Raw genomic sequence first — 19,658 nt, 5'->3', positions numbered from 1 at the left:
TGAGGTCAGGAGTTTGAGACCAGGCTGGTCAACATGGTGAAACCCCATCTCTAATAAAAATACAAAAAAATCAGCTGGGCGTGGTGGCAGGCACCTGTAATCCCAGCTACTCAGGAGGCTGAGGCAGGAGAATCACTTAAACCCAAGAGGCGAAGGTTGCAGTGAGCTGAGATTGTACCACTGCACTCCAGTCTGGGCGACAGAGCAAGACTCTGTCTCAAAAAAAAAGAAAACAATACATAATTGGGCTAATCAAAATTTTAAAAAATCTTTTTTACTTCAAAGGACACTACCAATAAAGTGAAAACACAACTCAGAGAATGGCAGAAAGAATTTGTAAATCATGTATCTGATAAGAGTCTAGTATCTAGAATATGTAAAGAACTACTAACATTCCACAATTAAAATATTTTAAAAATTAGATTAGATAACTGGCAAAGAATTTGAGTATACATTTCTTTAAAGAAGATATTCCAATGAACAATAAACATATGAAGAGAAATATAACATCATTAGTCATTTAGGAAATGCAATTCAAACCACAATAGGATACTACTTCACACCTTCTAAGATGGCTATAATAACAAAAAATAAGTGTTGGTGAGGATGTAGACAAATTGGAACCCTCATACACTGTTGAGAGGAAAGTAAAATGGTATAGTCACTTTGGAAAGCAGTTTGATAATTCCTCCAAAAGTTATATAGAGTCAGTATGTGACCCAGTAATTCCAATCCTAGGTATACACCCAAGAGAAATGAAAATATGTTCACACAAAAACCCATACATGAATGTTCCTAGCAGCATTATTCATAATAGCCAAATCGTGGAAATAAACCCAAATGCCCACCAACTGATGAACAAACAAAATGTGGTACATTCATACAATGGGATATTATTTAGCCATAGAAAAGAACAAAGTGCTGATGCATGCTATAACATGAATGAACCTTGAAAACATTATGTTAAGTGAAAGAAGCCAGACATATTCTGTGATTCAATTTACATGAAATGTCTAGAACAGGCAAATCCAAAGAAACATAAAGTTGATTAGTGGTTTCCAGGGGCTGGAAGGAGGAGGGAATGGGGATTGACTGCTTATGCGTAACAGGTTTCTTTTTTGTGCTGATGAAAATGTGAAAAATGTTCTGGAATTAGATAGTGGTAATAATTGTACAGCCCTTGGAATATACTAAAAACCACCAAACTCAATTTTTAAAAAAGTGAATATTATGGTATGTGAATTGTATCTCACCAAAGAATTTTAAAACTGCAAGGCTACTATAGAAATAAATATGCAGAGACCAAGGAAAAGCTTTTTGAAAGTAAAATGATGATAGCAAAAGCTCAAAATTCAGCCATAGAGGAAATTTACTGGAATCCAGGAAAATAAAGACAGAAGATAGAACAAGGATAAGAAAAATTAAATATCAAACCAGGTTACTATACAACTAACAGAAATTGCAGAATAAAAAACCAAAAACCATTTAGTAGAGGAAATAATTTTTTAATTAAAAAAACCCTAACAAGCCTGTTCTAGTCTGAAGAACATGTGTCAAGATTGGCAAGTCTCATTGAGTAATTAGTGCAATAAAAGACCAAAATTCTTACACTATGACACAATGATGAAATTCTAGAACACTGGAGATACGTACAAGAACCTTAATATATCTGGAGCAGGGTTTCTCAGCTTCAGCACTGTTGGCAGCTGTGACCATCAAAAATGTTTGCAGACATTGCCAAAAGTTTGATAATTGCCAAACATTTACCAAAGATGGCAAAATTGCCATTGGTTGAGAATCAGGGATCTAGAAGGAAAATAAAGTTTCTCAGAAAAGAATGAGTAATCAGAATGTTGATGATCATCTCAACTTTGGTGATTAGAAGACAACAGAGGAATGTCTTCAAAATACTAGCAGCAAATAATTCCTAACCTATAATTCCACACCCAACAAAATCTTCAAATAGACATTTGAGTTTCTGACATCTGAAATTTTTTATATTCAAATGATCAAAAGATTTATTACCAAATATTCTTCTGACAGTTAAGGGAGAAAACCAAACAAGAGGAAGATGTAACATCCAGAAGAGGAAATCAAATGCAAGAGGAAGATAAATTCCCAAGTTGGTGGGAAAAGCAAACTGCCAGCTGTGCAGTAGGTCTAGAGAGCAAACAATGTACAATGGAACAAGACTCTGAATAGCTCCAGGATGGCTCCAGGAAAAAAGAATAGAACCAATAGATTTCTTTATGAGTTTAACTTAAGCTTCAGACTTTACAAAATTTGTGGATAATTTTTAAAAATGTACATAGAAAAGTAGTTGAAAAAGAAGGCAATTATGACCTTAAAGGTAAAAAATAGGCTTTTTTCCTTTTACTCTTAAGGCTTAGGTGTAAGTAACATTTTTATGGTGAAAATTATATAAACATTATCTAAACAGAATTTTGATATTGCTAGGTAGAGGAAATGTGCAAGTTGTGTGTGTGTCTGTGTGTGTACCCCTTAAAAACTGGATATCCAAAACTGGGATTTGAGAAAAAGCACTTTATAAGCATATGTGATTTTAAAAATAGGGAAGTAAATATGGGAAAACACATAAGAACATCAAAAGTGGTTACCCTGGGCAGTCAGACTTGAATAAAATTGAAAATAAAGTAGCATTATATGACTTTTAAGTTAAAATTTAAAAAATATGAAATGCTGACCAGGTGTGGTGGCTCACACCTGTAATTCCAGCACTTTGGGAGGCCGAGGAAGGTGGATTACCTGAAGTCAGGAGTTCGAGACCAGCCTGACCAACAGGTGAAACCCCATCTCTACCAAAAATACAAAATCAACCAGGCACGGTGACACATGCCTGTCATCCCAGGTACTTGGGAGGCTGAGGCAGGAGAATTGCTTGAACCCGGGAGGTGGAGGCTGCAATGAGCCAAGATCGCGCTACTATACTCCAGCCTGGGCAATAAGAGTGAAACTCCATCTAAAAAAACAATATGAAATGCCTAAACAATTATGGCAAGTATTCTTTCAAAATGTATTGTAAATGTTATAAGTATTGATAAGGTAATATATATTTAATTCTAAAAGGATAAGTAAGATTAAGAAAGAAGAGAAAGGGTATAAAATATTTATCTGCTCATTTTTAAGCAGGTGGTTAAGTAATGCTAATGTCTTAATATGCATCTAATCTTGCTTTTTAAACTTTACAGGGACTACTTATCAAAGCTTAAGCAAGTTCTATAGTTTCACACTTCGTTTTATTGTATTCAATCTGATCATTTTAATCAGAAGCTATCAATTTATTCTAGATCATTTTATAAAATTATTTTCATCTATTACTTTATTCTTATATGCATCCATTGAAATATTTTAGAATTATGTTGACTTAATGAAATTAGTTCTGATGGTGGAATAATGATGCTAATTTGCTTTCTTTTGTACTTACTGTATGTTTGAATCATACGTTTATTTATTTATTTATTTATTTATTTTTGAGATGGAATCTGTCTCTGTCACCCAAGCTGGACTGCAGTGGCATGATCTCAGCTCACTGCAACCTCCACCTCCCAGGCACAAGGAATTCTCCTGCCTTAGCCTCCCGAGTAACTAGGATTACAGGCACTCACCACCATGCCCAGCTAATTTTTGTGTTTTTAGTGGAGATGGGTTTCATCATGTTGACCAGACTGGTCTCAAACTCCTGACCTCAGGTGATCCACCCACCTCGCCTCCCAAAGTGCTAGGATTACAGATGTGAGCCACTGCACCCCGGTTGCTATATATTATTTTAAAAGAAGGAGAATCATTATTTACATACCAAAGCCATTTATTATTTTTTTAAAAAGCAATCACAAGTCAACCAACCTTTTTTCTATTATTTTTTCATGTAATAGGAGTTGAATCCTTTAGAATAACACCCGATGGTCTATAAATATCAATTTTGAAAGAAAAAATTCAAGAGAGAAAACATCACCTAGGTAAAATATTGGTTCATTTGAGGGAAGAGTAGTGTTTTTGAAACAACACAACAGAAATGCAACAATTTACAAGATTACTAAAATTTTTGTATAAATGAAAAGTATTTTTTAAACTAAAAGCTGTGATTTACAATAGACTTAGAGTCATGCTGATGATAATCAGAAAATTAGAAACACCATTCTCTTAATCATAACGTATCAATGAACAAGTTCAAATATTGGGAACCTGAAAACACCTGTGAGTTCCAAAATCTGACCAAACAAAAACAACAACCCTAGGAAACACCATTTATCTGCTATTGTGTGCACATGCTATAACTAACATAGCTGACAACCACCACAACAAAAATTAGAGGGAATGGAAAATAGTCCAGCAGGCTGAAATAGCTATAAATATAACAGCCATTACTAATGTGTGAATATGTGACTGTGTGAATGAGAGAATTGGGAACTTACAGATGAATAGTGAATTCTATGATTTATCACGACCTGTTGTCAGATTCCTAATTGATCCCCAAATCATTCCTGGAGTTGGAGTTTGCCTCGCTGTCCCTGCCAGTCCCTTCACCCAAGAAGTTGGGAAGTATCGGTTTAAGAAACTTGAACTGGCTCTCAGAGCTTTCTGCCAGGTAAACTTCATACTGATAATTCTGGGACAGGGTCCCGGTGCCGCTCACGTCCACCAGATGCCCTGGAAAGGCGCCCTCGGGCACCAAGTAGCGACCCACCGAGGCCGCCCTGCTCCTCCTGCACAGCCGCACCGCCACGAACAGGAGCACCGACAAGAGGAACAGCGACGACACCGAAGCCAACGCGACCACCAGGTAGACGGTGAGCGAGTCGGCCTGGGCTTGGGCCGAGGCCGCCTCCGGGAGCGGCAGGTAGGGCTGGGAGAAGCCATCCACCAGGAGCACGTGCAACGTGGCAGTGGCCGAGCGCGGAGGCTCGCCATTGTCCTTGACCAGCACCACCAGCCTGTGCTTGGCCGCGTCGCGCTCGCTCAGCAGCCTGGCGGTGCGCACCTCGCCATTGTGCGCCCACACACCAAAGAGCCCGGGCTCTGTGGCCTTGAGCAGCTGGTACGACAGCCAGGCGTTCTGGCCCGAGTCGCCGTCCACCGCCACCACCTTGGTCACCAGATAGCCCGGCTCGGCCGCCCGGGGCACCAGCTCGGTGCAGGGCGCGGAGCCGTTCTGCAGTGGGTACAGCACGAAGGGCGAGTTGTCATTGGTGTCCAGCACCAGCACGCGCACCAGCGCCTCGCTGCTCAGCGCCGGGAAGCCGCGGTCTGTGGCGCCCACGCGGAACTCGAACTCCTGCAGGGCCTCGTAGTCCAGCGATCGGAGGGCAAACAGGTGGCCGTTGTCTGCGTTGATGGAGACCAGGGAGGCGAGGGGCAGGTGCGGGTCCTGGGGTGGCAGCAGCGAGTAAGTGACCTGGGCGTTGGTGCCTGAGTCTCTGTCTGTGGCGCTGACGCTGCCGATGTGCAGGGCGGGGCTGTTGTTCTCGCGGACGAACAGGGTGTAGGAGGTTTGGGTGAAGGCGGGGGCGTTGTCGTTGATGTCGGAGACCCGCACGGTTATGTTGTACTCGGTTTTCAGCCTGGGTGTCCCCAAGTCTGTGACAGTAATGGTGATGTTGTACTCGGCCCAGCTCTCTCTATCTAGCGCTCCTTCCGTTAACACGGTGTAGAAATTTTCTAAAGTAGGCTTTATAAGGAAAGGGAGGTGGTCTTGGATGGAACACATCATTTTTCCATTGTTCCCAGAGTCCGGATCCGAAATTCCGAAAACAGCGACCACTGTTTCTGGGGAGTTTTCTGGGATATCACTGATGAGTAAGGACATGGTAAGTTCCGGTGCGTTGTCGTTTATATCCATCACTTCTATAGCTACGGTGCATTTTCCTGAAAGACCCCCACCGTCTGAGGCCTCAACTTCCATATGGTAAGATTGAATTTCCTCAAAATCCAACGCCTTTTTTAATCTAATTTCTCCCGTGATTGAGTTTATTTCAAAGGCCTGAATGATTTGATTTGAGTATTGAAAAAATGAGTAGGAGAGCTCCCCGTGGGTCCCAGCATCTAAATCCCTGGCAGAGACGGTGATGACGAGGGAACCTATAGGGGCGTTTTCTGGGACCTGCACCTCGTAGAGCCGCTGAGTAAATTCAGGGACGTTGTCATTGATATCTACAATCACTATGAGAACATGGGAAGTCCCAATTCTGGGCGGTGACCCACCATCCAGCGCTGTGAGGGTTAACCTGAGCTGGGGCTGCTCCTCGCGGTCCAGCGCTTGATCCAGCACGAGCTCTGGGTATTTCTTGCCGTCGCTGTGATTGCGAGTGAAAAGGTGGAAATAGGAGTTGGTGCTAATTGTGTAGTTCTGAACTGTGTTGCTACCTACGTCCAAATCTTGAGCTATTTTCAAAGGAAATGAAGTCCCTGGATGGCTGCCTTCAGAGATTTTCAGGAGGATTTCATTTTCCAAGAATTCTGGGGCATGGTCATTTACATCTTGGAGCTGTAGTTCACCTTGAATAAACTGCACCGGATTTTTCAATAACATCTGGAAATGCAGTATACATGGATCTATGTCACTGCACAACTCCTCCCGGTCCAATTTTTCTTTTAGGAGCAAATTCCCACTCTTCTGTTCGAGCTGCAAATACTGTTTATTCCCTTTGGAAAGAATCCGGGCGCCCCTTGCGGCCAGTTCCCCTACACCCAGCCCCAGATCTTTTGCTAAGTTGGCCACAAAAGAGCCGCTGTCCCTCTCTTCTAGAACTGAATACTTAATGGTAGCGCTGCCCGCCTCCCACAGAAGTAATAAGAAAATAATGGCGGTCACTTGCCTTTTCTCTGGTGCTTTGGGGAGCGGCGTCTCCATCATTCCTCAGGGTCCAAAAGATGCCGTATTAATCACAAAATAATTGCTTTACAGCCAACTCAGCTATCTTGATTTAAATATCTTGAGTTAGTTCTTTTTAACATGGACCGACATGGGATGGCTGCCTCTCTGAAACCTTCTGTCCCCAGTGGTGAAAAAGTGTTTCCTTTTCGAGCTGCCAGAAAACCCGCACAGCTTTTAAGGAGACACTGATGCTGCAGTTTTTCACTCTTAGCCTGCAGCGCCACCAAGCGTTCTGCTTTACAACTTCAGATAATTTTCATTTCAAAGCACACTGTATACTGTGATAGCTAAAACATAAAGCAGGCCTTTTAGGTCATAGCCTGTTATATACTCCCTTTCCCCCCGCCTATTATGTGGCCTTGTTCAGGTAGCTAAGAATGGTTGTTACAGCAAAAGTAATGTCTATATCTGTATTCATCTTCCTTATAAAGGTGCAAGTTCAGCACACAAAACTCTGCTCCAGGCAAATTCATTTATTAACAAGTATTTACCTGTATGGACATTCATGTAGCTTCTTGGGATAATACAGTAAATGAAACATAAAAATTCTTGCTCTTGGAGAATTTACATTCTATTAAAAAATGCTAATTTGTTCTATTTTACTGGAAGAAATCATGAACTTTCAAAATCTAGTTTCACTCTCAAATTGCAATGTGCCTGTAACTCCTGAAAGAAAATAAAAATATTGTTTCTTGTTAGTCTCTGGTCTACATAACCATTGTGGCTTTTTTTTTTTTTTTAGACACGGTCTCATGTTGTTGCCCAGGCTGAAGTGCAGTGGCCTCAATCTTGGCCCATTGCAACCTCTGTCTCCCAGGTTCAAGCGATTTTCCTGACTCATCCTCCTGAGAAGCTGGGACTACAGGTGCGTGATACAACACCAGGCTAATTTTTGTAGTTTTAGTAGACATGACATTTCACCATATTGGCCAGGCTGGACTCGAACTCCTGGCCTCAAGTGATCCGCCTGCCTTGGCCTCCCAAAGTGCTGGGATTACAGGCATGAGCTACCATACCTGGCCACCATTTAGGATTTTTTCCTTTATAAATTTATTATGTGCAATGCCCAGTGAAATTTAGAGAAAAAGGTGGTTTGTGTTATTAAAAATCAGTATAGGCCGGGTGTCCTGGTTCACACCTGTAACCCCAACACTTTGGGAGGTGGATCACTGGGGGCCAGGAGTTCGACACCAGTTTGGCCAATATGGTGAAACCTCGTTTCTACTAAAAATATAAGAATTAGTCAGGTGTGGTGGCACACACCTGTAGTCCCAGCTACTCGTGAGGCTGAGTCAGAAGAATCACTTGAACCCAGCAGGTGGAGGTTGCAGTGAGCTGAGATCATGCCACTGCACTTCAACCTGGGTAACAGAGCAAGACTGTCTCAAAAAAAAAAAAAAAAAAAAAAAATCAATATAAGCTCAGAATCTACGCAATGTCTTTTCTACAAATGTAAAGAAGACAACAAAGTTGACAAAGTCAAAAATACACTTTCTGGGGAAGGGTATTGACCTGTCTGCATTGGACAGGATACCACCCCAGTGTACATTCTCTAGGATTAAGGGGATGGGGATATTGAAAAACACTACTGCTTCAACTAAAAGCCAAGTGACTGGAGTGAGAACAATGGAAGAAGGAATCTCACCAAGGAAGAATGCTGTTCTAAGGAGGAGAGGGTATATATCTGAGAACACAAAACAGTAAATGTTCTCCACACTTATTTAATCAGTTGGTAATCATCCATGACAGTCAGTTCACTTATCTGGACACAAAACACAGTCAAATGTAACGTAGTTCAGCCCAGTTCCACTTCAATTAAGGATAAAAATAAAATAGTTGGCCAGGTGTGGTGGCTCATGCCTGTAATCCCAGCACTTTGGGAGGCTGAGGTGGGTGGATCATGAGGTCAGGAGTTCGACACCATCCTGGTCAAGATGGGCAAAACCCATCTCTACTAAAAATATAAAAAATAGCTGGGTGTGGTGGCATGCACCTGTAATCCTAGCTACTAAGGAGGCTGAGGCAGGAGAATCACTTGAACCTGGGAGGCTGAGGTTGCAGTGAGCCAAGATCGTGCCACTGTGTTCCAACCTGGGCAACAAGAGCAAAACTCCATCTCAAAATAAAATAAAATAGTCACTGAATGGTCATTTTAATATACATTGCTTACCTTTGATAGAAAGTTGAAAGAGGGATTTTTAAATGAAATATCACAAATACAACTGACACAAATAAGACTAAATATGGGATAAACTGTGAAGGTAAATGGTTTTATGGTTAATACAAATGATGCTTACACAACACTAGTAGGGAAAATCTGATGTTACCAAATAACCTGCCACTAATACCTTATTTAGATTTTGGTAGATACCAAATATCTTGAGACAGTGAGAGGAGGAGTTTGGCAAATATAATTTGAAAGCCCTTCAACTTTCAAATTGTTAAACAAAGACAAAAAGGTAAACCGTGCGGTTAAGAATTTTATTTTCTGTAGTGGTATGTAGGGTGAGTAGAAGAGTCAAGAGTGTTTTCTGTTTTGGAGGAAAGCAATAGTGATTTGACTAAGAAGTGATATTTCATACTTTCACTCATTGGCAAGGATATTTTGTTGTACAGAGGATATTAGCATTTTGCTGTAGATACAATAGTGTTTTTAAAAATCAGTACTAGAATGTTAGTAATGTTCAGCAAATATTTATTAAGCATTTATAATTGGTACGACTTTTTTTTTTTTTTAAAGACCATCATGTTCTTACATGAGGCTCACAAACTAATATGATGACACTTCAGTAAAGTCTATAGTCACAAAAATTTTGGATTGACTATTATGGGATACTAAAATATGCATAAGTATGAATGGCTACTTTAGTGTTTAGCCATCATTAGTTCTTATTTTTAGTGTTACACACTGTAGGAGTTACTGCAAAATGAGACACTGGAGGATTAAATAATATGAAATACTCACATTTTAAAAACAGTCCTACATAGCAATAGTGAAACAACTCTTACCAATAGCTAGAAATACAATCTTACTTAAGGATTTACAATACTTTTTTTTGGGTGGGGGAAGAATAGATAATTTAATTTCAAAAGTTTAAAATTATGCAAATAAAAATTTACTTTGTGTTCATATTGTCAAGTACCCTCAAGTGAAGTAATAAACTCCTAAGCATGAACAGGAAATACTAAGATACCCAGTATCATACTTTATATAAAATTTCAACCTAAAGAATAGAGGTAAATTAAAAAGAAACAGAACATGTAACTTTAAGTTAAAAGAGATCTCCAAACATAAGTAAGATTTAGTAAAATAATCCCACACTTAACTGAATGGGAAGCTATTCGGAAGGGCGGGGGTTTCTTCCATTTCTCTCTCAGTGCCCTGAGGAGGGAAGTTGGGGATAATCGGCTTCAGGAACTTGAACTCATTTGTTCCTGAGCCTCCCATCAGACACACCTCGTACTGGTAGCTCTGGGACAGGGTCCCGGTGCCGCTCACGTCCACCAGATGCCCTGGAAAGGGGCCCTCGGGCACCGAGCAGCGACCCACCGAGGCCGCCCTGCTCCTCCTGCACAGCCGCACCGCCACGAACAGGAGCACCGACAAGAGGAAGAGCGACGACACCGAGGCCAATGCCACCACCAGGTAGACGGTGAGAGAGTCGGCCTGGGCCTGGGCCGCGGCCGCCTCCGGGAGAGGCAGGTAGGGCTGGGAGAAGCCGTCCACTAGGAGCAAGTGCAGCGTGGCGGTGGCCGAGCGCGGAGGCTCGCCATTGTCCTTGACCAGCACCACCAGCCTGTGCTTGGCCGCGTCGCGCTCGCTCAGCAGCCTGGAGGTGCGCACCTCGCCATTGTGCGCCCACACACCGAACAGCCCGGGCTCCGTGGCCTTGAGCAGCTGGTACGACAGCCAGGCGTTCTGGCCCGAGTCGCCGTCCACCGCCACCACCTTGGTCACCAGGTAGCCCGGCTCGGCCGCCCGGGGCACCAGCTCGGTGCAGGGCGCGGAGCCGTTTTGCAGCGGGTACAGCACGAAGGGCGAGTTGTCGTTGGCGTCTAGCACCAGCACGCGCACCAGCGCCTCGCTGCTCAGCGCCGGGGATCCGCGGTCTGTGGCGCCCACGCGGAACTCGAACTCCTGCAAGGCCTCGTAGTCCAGCGACCTGAGGGCGAACAGGTGGCCGTTGTCTGCGCTGATGGAGACCAGGGAGGCGAGGGGCAGGTGCGGGTCCTGGGGCGGCAATAGCGAGTAGGTGACCTGGGCGTTGGTGCCTGAGTCTCTGTCTGTGGCGCTGACACTGCCGATGTGCAGGGCGGGGCTGTTGTTCTCGCGGACGAACAGGGTGTAGGAGGTTTGGGTGAAGGCCGGGGCGTTGTCATTGACGTCGGAGACCAGCACGGTTATGCTCTGCTGGGTTTTCAGCCTGGGTGTCCCCAAATCAGTAACGGTGATGGTGATGTTGTACTCGGCTCTGCTCTCTCTGTCCAGTGCCCCATCTGTTACCAGGGTGTAGAAATTCTCCACGGAAGGTCTTAGTAGAAAAGGGAGATTGTTCTCTATTGAACAAATAACCTGTTGGTTATGCCCAGAGTCTGCATCTGAAACACTGAAAACTGCCACTATGATCTCTGGCAAGTTTTCTGGGATGGGGCTGATGAAGAACGACATGGTGAGTTCAGGGGCGTTGTCATTCACGTCCAGGACCCTGACGACTAAAGAACATTTTCCTGATAGGCCCCCACCATCTGTAGCCTCAACATCCACGTCATAAGACTGAACTTCCTCAAAATCCAAAGCCTTTCTCAACCGAATTTCTCCTGTGATTGCGTTTATTTCGAACGGTTGGTTGATGTCATCGACTTGAAACAGGGCGTAAGATACCTTCCCAAACGATCCTGCATCTAAATCTCTGGCTGAGACGGTAATAACCAGAGAGCCGAGGGGATTGTTCTCAGGGATTTGCGCCTCATAGAGCTCCTGAGCAAACTCGGGGATGTTGTCATTGATGTCCAAAACCTGGATGTGAATCTCGGAGGTCCCTGACCGGGGCGGAGACCCACCATCCAGCGCGGTGAGCGTTAGCGTGAGTCGGGGCTGCTCCTCGCGGTCCAACGGTTTGTCCAGCACCAGCTCCGGGAACTTCCTGCCTTCGCTGCGATTGCGGGTGAGAACGTGAAAGTGAGGGTTGGAGCTGATTGTGTAGCTCTGAAGGCCGTTGCTGCCAGTGTCTAAATCGTGTGCCATTTTCAAAGGAAATATCTTTCCTGGCATAGTAATTTCTGATATTTTCAGGAGCATTTCTCTGGCAGGGAATTCCGGGGCGTGGTCATTTATATCTCTGACTCGCAAGGAAGCCTGAAAAAACTGCAAGGGGTTTTCCAGTAACACTTGGAAAGGTAGCACACACGGCTCAGTGGAGCCACACAGTTCCTCCCGGTCCAGTTTTTCATTTAGCAGTAAATCACGGGTCTGTGGATCAAGCTGCAAATGTTGTCTGTTCCCTTTGAAAACAATCCGAGCTCCCCGTGCAGCCAGCTCCCCCACCCTCAGTCCCAGGTCCTTTGTCAAGTTGGCCACAAACGTGCCACTTTCTGTCTCCTCCAATACGGAATACTGAATCGATTCAGAACCTACCTCTCCCCAAAGCATCAATAAAATGAAGAACGCCACTTGCCTTTTCTTGTTCTGTACTTTAGTTTGCATCGTGTCTATTGTCTGATTACAGAAGAAAAATCCTTTTCAGCTCCCAATCACCACATCCACCATCGACCCTCTCAGATGTCTTTGCAGAGATTTTTAAATTCGTTCTTACAACTTGTCTGGCGACGACTGCCTTCCCGGACACATCTATCTCAGCTTTAGCTGTAAATGTGGTCTGTATTTTTACTTGGCTTCTGGGTGAAACAGAGTCCACCGAGTCTGCAGAGCTTTCATTCACTGTCTTAGCTTGTACCGCCACCTCGCGTTCAAACTAATAACTTCATGAGATGTTTCAGGTCAATAGCATTTCCGAAATCTGAGCATTATAAAGACTTTTAAGTCGAGTCAGTGTTTCTCAGACTGAGTGCGTGGACCACATGCATAAATAATTGCTTGCGAGCTTTGGTTTCTCTGTGTGTACGTTTTTGCTTTTAAGCCAATTCCTGGGTTCACTCCCCTCTAGAACTTGAATCAAATTTCCTGATGGTGCTAATTAAGGAGAAAGATTGAAGTGCAGATTCTACACTTCAATCTTTCTCCTTTGATTCTTCAGCAGTGCAATTTATCTCTGATGAGCCATTTAATCCATGAGTCCAAGAGGTACACTATTTAATTGTCCCAACAAACAATGCAAAACAATGAAGTTTGTTAGCAACAATAATGATAAAATAAACAATAAATTATCTAAATTATACACTCATAAATGGCATGAACAAAAAACTTACTTTGTTATACAGTTACGCCTGCACAGTAAAAAGAACAATTAGGCTATTAGGAGGGAAACTGAGGCAAAAAAGTATTTATGATACACGTATATAAGTAAATTAAAGTATTTAAAAGAGGGACTAGAAGCAATCAAGTATTTGTCATAAGCATTTTAGGATTCTACCCCATTTTTGCATGGATAGAATTAGGCATTCTTTTAAGAGGCTTGTGCATTTTATTTTAACTTTTTTGATCAAATTCCCCTCTTACGTTATTTAATCAAGTTCCAAATATATTACCCTGTTGTACAAACATGACGCAGTGCAGAAAACAAACATTCAAGAATTACCTTCACCATCTTCTCACAGCAAAAAGAACACCAAGTCCTATAAATACAGGCCAAATTAAGGTACTGTAAAAAAAGGTGAATTACATTTGAGTGAATGCCATGGAATTCGATGATGGAATACTATGGCTATATCCATTCCCATCTCACTAGTTTCTGCTCAGATACATTGGAATATGTATCTCTAAACAAACTGAAAATGTGTGAAACAGATTAGTGCACATAGAAGAGGCAAAATATGCCAAACAATTCAATTCATTTCAGATTGATTTCATATTCATTGAGAGGTGAAATCCATTGAGCTCAAACAAAGTTCACTTCAGGTAAGAGCCAAGGTGATAGAAGATTAAAAATCAGGATATTTCCAAATACATAAACTCTAGGTAAAATAAATAAGGCTAAATAAAATCTAAACTCTAAATAGCTGAGATGATCTTATAGTTCAAAATCACCTCTATGTAGCCAGAAAAACAAAAGATTATGAATGTGACCAGCCTCCAGGGTTCACTTGATAGATGCTACTGAGAATACACTGTTCCTTGAGGATATGAGTAACAAAATGAACTTATGAAGTAAAACCAACAATAATAAACATCTTGGAAGGGTGTCACTTCTTTGTTGAAACAAGGCCATTATTTCCTGCTCAATCTTAAATGCTTTCTTCTTTCAGTGAGCATTCTGAGTTCGGATTCCAGCTAAACGGCATCCACGAAGTCTTTTATTCACTCTCTTTCTCTGAAGCACCGCCAGGCATCCTCGAATATAGGTTGTTGAATTATTTTTTACTTCAAAGCAAATTTATCAGCAGTACAGTATTTGTCAAACTCCATTTAGATCCTTGAAAAGTCTTTGATAACATTGGTAGTTATATGGAAAGAGGATAATATCTCAAAATACACAAAAAGATATCAGTCGGGTCTATCAAGATACTGCCTTTTTATAGAAAATGGATTACATTAGATTGTTTCAGGAGAATGTTTCTCTGTTTTGCCCTCTTTTGCTTTGATTTGATTGGCTAGAGTAGACTGAATTAACTTTGCATTCATAAACATGTTCTCATAAGGACTCATTAACTTAAAATTTTTATTATGGAAAAATTCCAACATATACAAAGTAAACAGAATAAGCCTCCGTACACCATCAGTTTTACAACATTCTGTTGTCTCGTTTTGTCTATACCTTTCTCTCCATTCTCTGCTTCCTGTTCAATGATTACTTTTGTATAGTTCTTTTCTTAAGGCAATGTTTACAGAAATTGAAATGTACCAATCTTAACTGTGCCATTTTAAAAAATGGATTCATATGTGTAACTCACACTTTTTTCAAGATACAGAACATTTTCATCATTCACTGGGAATCATCTTAATCATATTTTGAAGCTCAGTTTTATTAACTGGGGAGCAAAACCTTGGTCTCATCTGGACACATGATGCAAAAGTAGACAATGTGAAAAAGCACCATGCCCCATATTCTTTATGCTCGTGTATGCTAAAGTGAAGTGATAGATTAATTTAGCTGGACTGTTACCAGCAAGCTGAAATAGTATTTTAACTGATTGAACATTGTAAAGTATGTTAAAATTAATTTTATTTAGTTAGTCTGTAATGACAGGTTGAGCAGCCCTTGTCCGAAATGCTTGAGACCAGAAGTGTTTCAGTTTCAGATTTTTAGATATTAGAATATTCGCATGTACATACTGGGATATCTTGGGAATAAGAACCAAGTCTAAACATGAAATTCATTTAAGTTTCATATACATCTTATACAAATAGCCTGAAGGTAATTTTGTATAATATTTTAAAACAATTTTGTGCATGAAACAAAGTTTGCATTATGTACTTATGTGTGGAATTTTCTACTTGTGGCATCAGATTGGCTCAAAAAGTTTCCGGTTTTGGAGCAGTTCCTATTTTTGGATTTTTGGATTAGGGATGCCCAACCTGTGCCTGTACTGCATAGCTGATCAAGCTGATTTCCATTTTATGTTTCAGTTAATCCCATTATAATTTTAAAAAATTATTCAAGTTTATCAAAAGAGAAAGAAAAAGACCTTCAAGGACAAATTGAATCTCTTAAAACTCTTCTTTAGTTATATGGAAAGAAAACACAGTAATACAGGGAAAAGTTAGAGATGATATATAAATAATCACTTAAAGAAACTCAATTTACAGGAGATATGCTGCAAGGAAGTTGAAAATATAAAGGATTTGATACTAAATCACACTTGAAATCTGAAATGATTGGGTAAGATACTTTGTCAGTATTGCTAGAGGTTTGTCTTTTTTTAAAAAATGTTTTTTGAAGAACTAGTTCTTTGTTTCTTTATTGCTTTCTCTATTTGCTTTGAATTTTCTTGATTTCTTCTATTATCTTCGTTATTTCCTTCTTTCTGAATGCTTCGGGTTTATTTTCCTCATATTTTTCTAGATTCTTGAGGTAGAAGCTTGAAACTGATAAACTGGTGGGTGACCGATTTGAGAATTTTCCTCTTTTCTAATGTACATATTTAGTGCTATAAAATTTTCCTCTCTGCACTGTGTTAGCTATGTCTCACAAAATTTGATGTGTTGTATTTTCATTTTCAATTCAGGTCAATGTATTTTTAAATTTCCCTTGAGATCTTCTTTTTGATTCATAGATTATTTAGAAGTATGTTGCTACATATCCGAGTATTGGAAGGTTTTCCTCTTATCTTTCCATTATTCATTTTTAGTTTAATTTCATTGTGCTTAGAGAACCCACTCTGTATGATTTCACTATTAATTTGGTTGAGGTTGGTTTTACGGCTGAGGTTGTGGTTATCTTACATAGGTTCTGTGAGCACTTGAAAATAATGTGTATTCTGGTATTGTTTATTCTGGTGTATTCTGGTATTTTTTATTCTGGTATATTCTGGTATTGGAGTGTTCTGGTGTATTCTGATATTGGAGTGTTTTATAAATATTAATCAGATGCTGTTAGTTGATGGTATTATTGAGTTCTTCTGTATCGCTGCTGATTTTCTGCCTTGTTGGTCTATCAATTGTTGAAGGTCATTGAAGTCTCCAATTGTAATTGTGGATTTCTCTATTTCTCCTTCTGTCAGTTTTTGCTTCATACATTTTGCAGTTTTGTATATATACATTTGGGATTGTTATGTGTTCTTCTTTTATCATTATACAATATCCTGCTGTGTCTCTGATATGTCCTATGCAGTCTCTGATTATTTTCTTTGCTTTCATGTCTACTTTATATGATGATTTTCTTTGCTCTCATGTCTACTTTATATGACCTTATGGCTACCCCTGCTTTATTAATTTATTTATTTAGTTAGTTATTCTTATTTTTATTTATTTCTTTATTTTTGAGACAGAGTTTTGCTCTTGTCTCCCAGGCTGGCGTGCAATGGTGTGATCTCAGCTCACAGCAACCTTTACCTCCCAGGTTTGAGCAATTCTCCTGCCTCAGCCTCTGGAGTAGCTGGGATTACAGGTGCCCGCCACCACAGCAGCTGATTTTGTATTTTTAGTAGAGACGGGGTTTCACCATGTTGACCAGGCTGGTCTCAAATTCCTGACCTTAGGTGATCCTCCTGCCTCAGCCTCCCAAAGTGCTGTGATTACAGGTGTGAGCCACTGCACCCAGCTCCTGCTTTATTTTTTCATTAATAATTGTATACATTTTTGTCTTTTTACTTTCCAACTGCATATATCATTATATTTGAAATTAAGTTTGATACATATAGTTGGGTCATAATTTTTCAAACCCATTCTCCCAACATTTTTGTTTTAACTGATGTGCTCAAACCGTTTACATTTAACATAATTATAGATTAGTAGAGATTAACTCTGCCATTTTTTGTTTCCTGTTTGTTGTCTCTGTTTTTTTGTTTGTTTCTCCGTTTTCATTTTTCTACCTTCCTGTGGGTTATTGGAACATTTTTTAGAATTCTGTTTTGATTTAGTTGTAGTGTGTGTGTGTTTTTTTTAGTGTATCACTTTTTATAGCTTTTTACTGATTACTCTAGGTATTATACTATATATACACAACTTATCAGTTTACTGATTGATATCAGTAACCGATATTTTTACCAGTTCAAATGAAGCATAGAAAATGTACCTCCCTTAGTGTCCTTTTGCCCTCCTTCATTTATAACATGTTTTAAATATTTCCTGTACATACACTTAGGACCACATTTAGAAAGTATTATAATGTTGGATTCAACCACCAAACATAATTTTGGAACCTCAAGAGAAAAAGAAAAGTCTGTTGTATTTACTCATATTTTTGTTTCCTGTGTTGTTTCTTCCTTCTTGATGTTCCAAGATTGCTTTTTAAATTGTTTCCTTTCTGTTTGGAGAACTTGCATTAGCAAATATTTTAAGGTAGGTATACTGGCAACAAATTCTTTTCCTGAAGGGTAGTTTCACTGGATATAGGATTTTGGGATGACAGTTGTTTTCTTTCAGCACTTAAAAAATATTGTGCAACTTCCTTCTAGCCTCCGTGATTTCTGATGAGGAATCTACTCTCATTCAAATCGTTACTGCCCTGTGGGTAAGGTGTCATTTCTCCTTCACTGCTTTAAAGATATTTTGTCCTTAGTTTGCAGAAATTTCACTATGATGCCTCTTGGTGTGGATTCCTTTGGGTGTATCCTGTTTGGGATTTGTTCGGCTTCTTGAATCTCTGGTTTATGCCTTTCGCCAATGTGCTTAGTTTCCAGCCATTATTCCTTTGAGTACCTTTTTTTAGCTCCACCCTCCTTCTGGCCTTCTTTTGGGACTCCAGTGACACAAAGGTTAGATCTTTTGGTATGGCCCCACAGGTTCCTGAGCCTCTGTTCATTTTTTATGGTCTATTTTCTCTTTCCTCTTCAGAATGGGTAATTTCTATTGTTCCATTTTCTGGTTCATTGATTTTTTGTTCCTTCCATTCTGCTGTGGAGCCCATTATCTTGAGTTTTTATTTCAGTTATTATATCTGGGTTTGTTTTTTTGTTTTGTTTTGTTTTGTTTTGTTTTATTTATTTTTTTTAGACAGAGTCTTGCTCTGTCACCCAGGCTAGAGTGCAGCGGGGCAATCTTGGCTCACTGCAACCTCCCCGCCTCCTGGGTTCAAGTGATTCTCCTGCCTCAGCCTCCCAAGTAGTTGGGGTAACAGGCATGCACCACCACGCCTGGCTAATTTTGTGTTTTTAGTAGAGACGCAGTTTCACCATGTTGGCCAGGCTGGTCTCGAATTCCTGACCTCAGGTGATCCACCCATCTCGGCCTCTCAAAGTGCTGGGATTACAGGCGTGAACCACTACACCCGGCCCCATTATTGTATCTTTAATTTCTAAAATTTCCACAGGGATTTCTTTATATCTTTGATTTCTTTGCTGAGACTGTTTTTCATTTGTTTCAAATATGTTCATAATTGCTCATTAAAACATTTTGATGAGGTCTGTATATAAATATTTGTCAGATAATTCTAACAACTGTCATCTTGGTGTCAGCATCTCTTTGTTGTCTTTTTCATTCACTTTAATATTTTCCTGATTCTTGGTATGACCCAGATAATCCCTTCCTGGATGTGCCTGTACCCAAAAGGAACCTTTGCCGAAATGAATGAGGCAATATATTCAAGAATGCTTGTAGCAGCATTGTTTATAGTAACAAAACTCTTAGAACAACCAAAAAGTAAATCATTAGTAAAAAGAATTTAAAGTTCATAGTACTCCATTTATATAATGGAATACTATGGAAGAGTTAAGTGAATGAACTGAATTAACATGTATAAATTCAATAGCATAATGATTAAAAAGAGCAAGCTCACAGAGAATCCATACTATATAAATTCATTTATATAAATTGCAAAGACAGATGAAACTAAATGGTAAATCATTTAGGAATACAAGCTTTTCTATTGCAACTATAAAGAAGAACAAACAGTTAAGTAAAACTTCAGAAAACTGGTTCTTTTTCATAGGGTTGAAAGATGTTATGATGGAGGCATAACATCTTGGCATCATTCTAATTCTTAAGCTGGGT

General features: G+C 40.3%; 2 protein-coding genes across 3 annotated transcripts; both read right to left on the bottom strand.

Moving 5' to 3' along the window:
• Positions 1 to 3,808: 3,808 nt before the first annotated feature.
• LOC101021376 (protocadherin beta-17) lies at positions 3,809 to 6,895 on the bottom strand. Its single transcript, XM_017959977.3, has one exon. The coding sequence runs from the start codon at positions 6,869 to 6,871 to the stop codon at positions 4,481 to 4,483; it is 2,391 nt and encodes a 796-aa protein (XP_017815466.1). The 5' UTR covers positions 6,872 to 6,895; the 3' UTR covers positions 3,809 to 4,480.
• Positions 6,896 to 7,497: 602 nt separating this feature from the next.
• Positions 7,498 to 16,008, bottom strand: PCDHB6 (protocadherin beta 6). 2 transcript variants are annotated; one of them, XM_009209248.4, is made up of 2 exons: positions 10,443 to 16,008; positions 7,498 to 7,558 (listed from the first exon to the last, which is right to left on the bottom strand). In XM_009209248.4, the coding sequence occupies exons 1-2, from the start codon at positions 12,594 to 12,596 to the stop codon at positions 7,505 to 7,507; spliced, it is 2,208 nt and encodes a 735-aa protein (XP_009207512.1). In that variant the 5' UTR covers positions 12,597 to 16,008; the 3' UTR covers positions 7,498 to 7,504. The 2 variants fall into 2 exon arrangements, with proteins under 2 accessions (XP_009207512.1, XP_021795460.1); XM_021939768.2 differs by lacking the exon at positions 7,498 to 7,558 and having other exon boundaries at positions 9,360 to 16,008.
• Between the last annotated feature and the right edge of the window lie 3,650 nt (positions 16,009 to 19,658).

This window comes from Papio anubis, chromosome 5 (assembly GCF_008728515.1).
Source record: "Papio anubis isolate 15944 chromosome 5, Panubis1.0, whole genome shotgun sequence".
Lineage (NCBI taxonomy): Eukaryota > Metazoa > Chordata > Mammalia > Primates > Cercopithecidae > Papio > Papio anubis.
Note: the sequence above shows the minus strand (reverse complement) of the source record. Positions and strands in the feature narration are given on the sequence as shown.

Bases quoted from the DNA above. Each gene is read 5' to 3' on its own strand.
- PCDHB6 (XM_021939768.2), bottom strand. From the start codon at position 12,596: ATGCAAACTAAAGTACAGAACAAGAAAAGGCAAGTGGCGTTCTTCATT.
- LOC101021376 (XM_017959977.3), bottom strand. From the start codon at position 6,871: ATGATGGAGACGCCGCTCCCCAAAGCACCAGAGAAAAGGCAAGTGACC.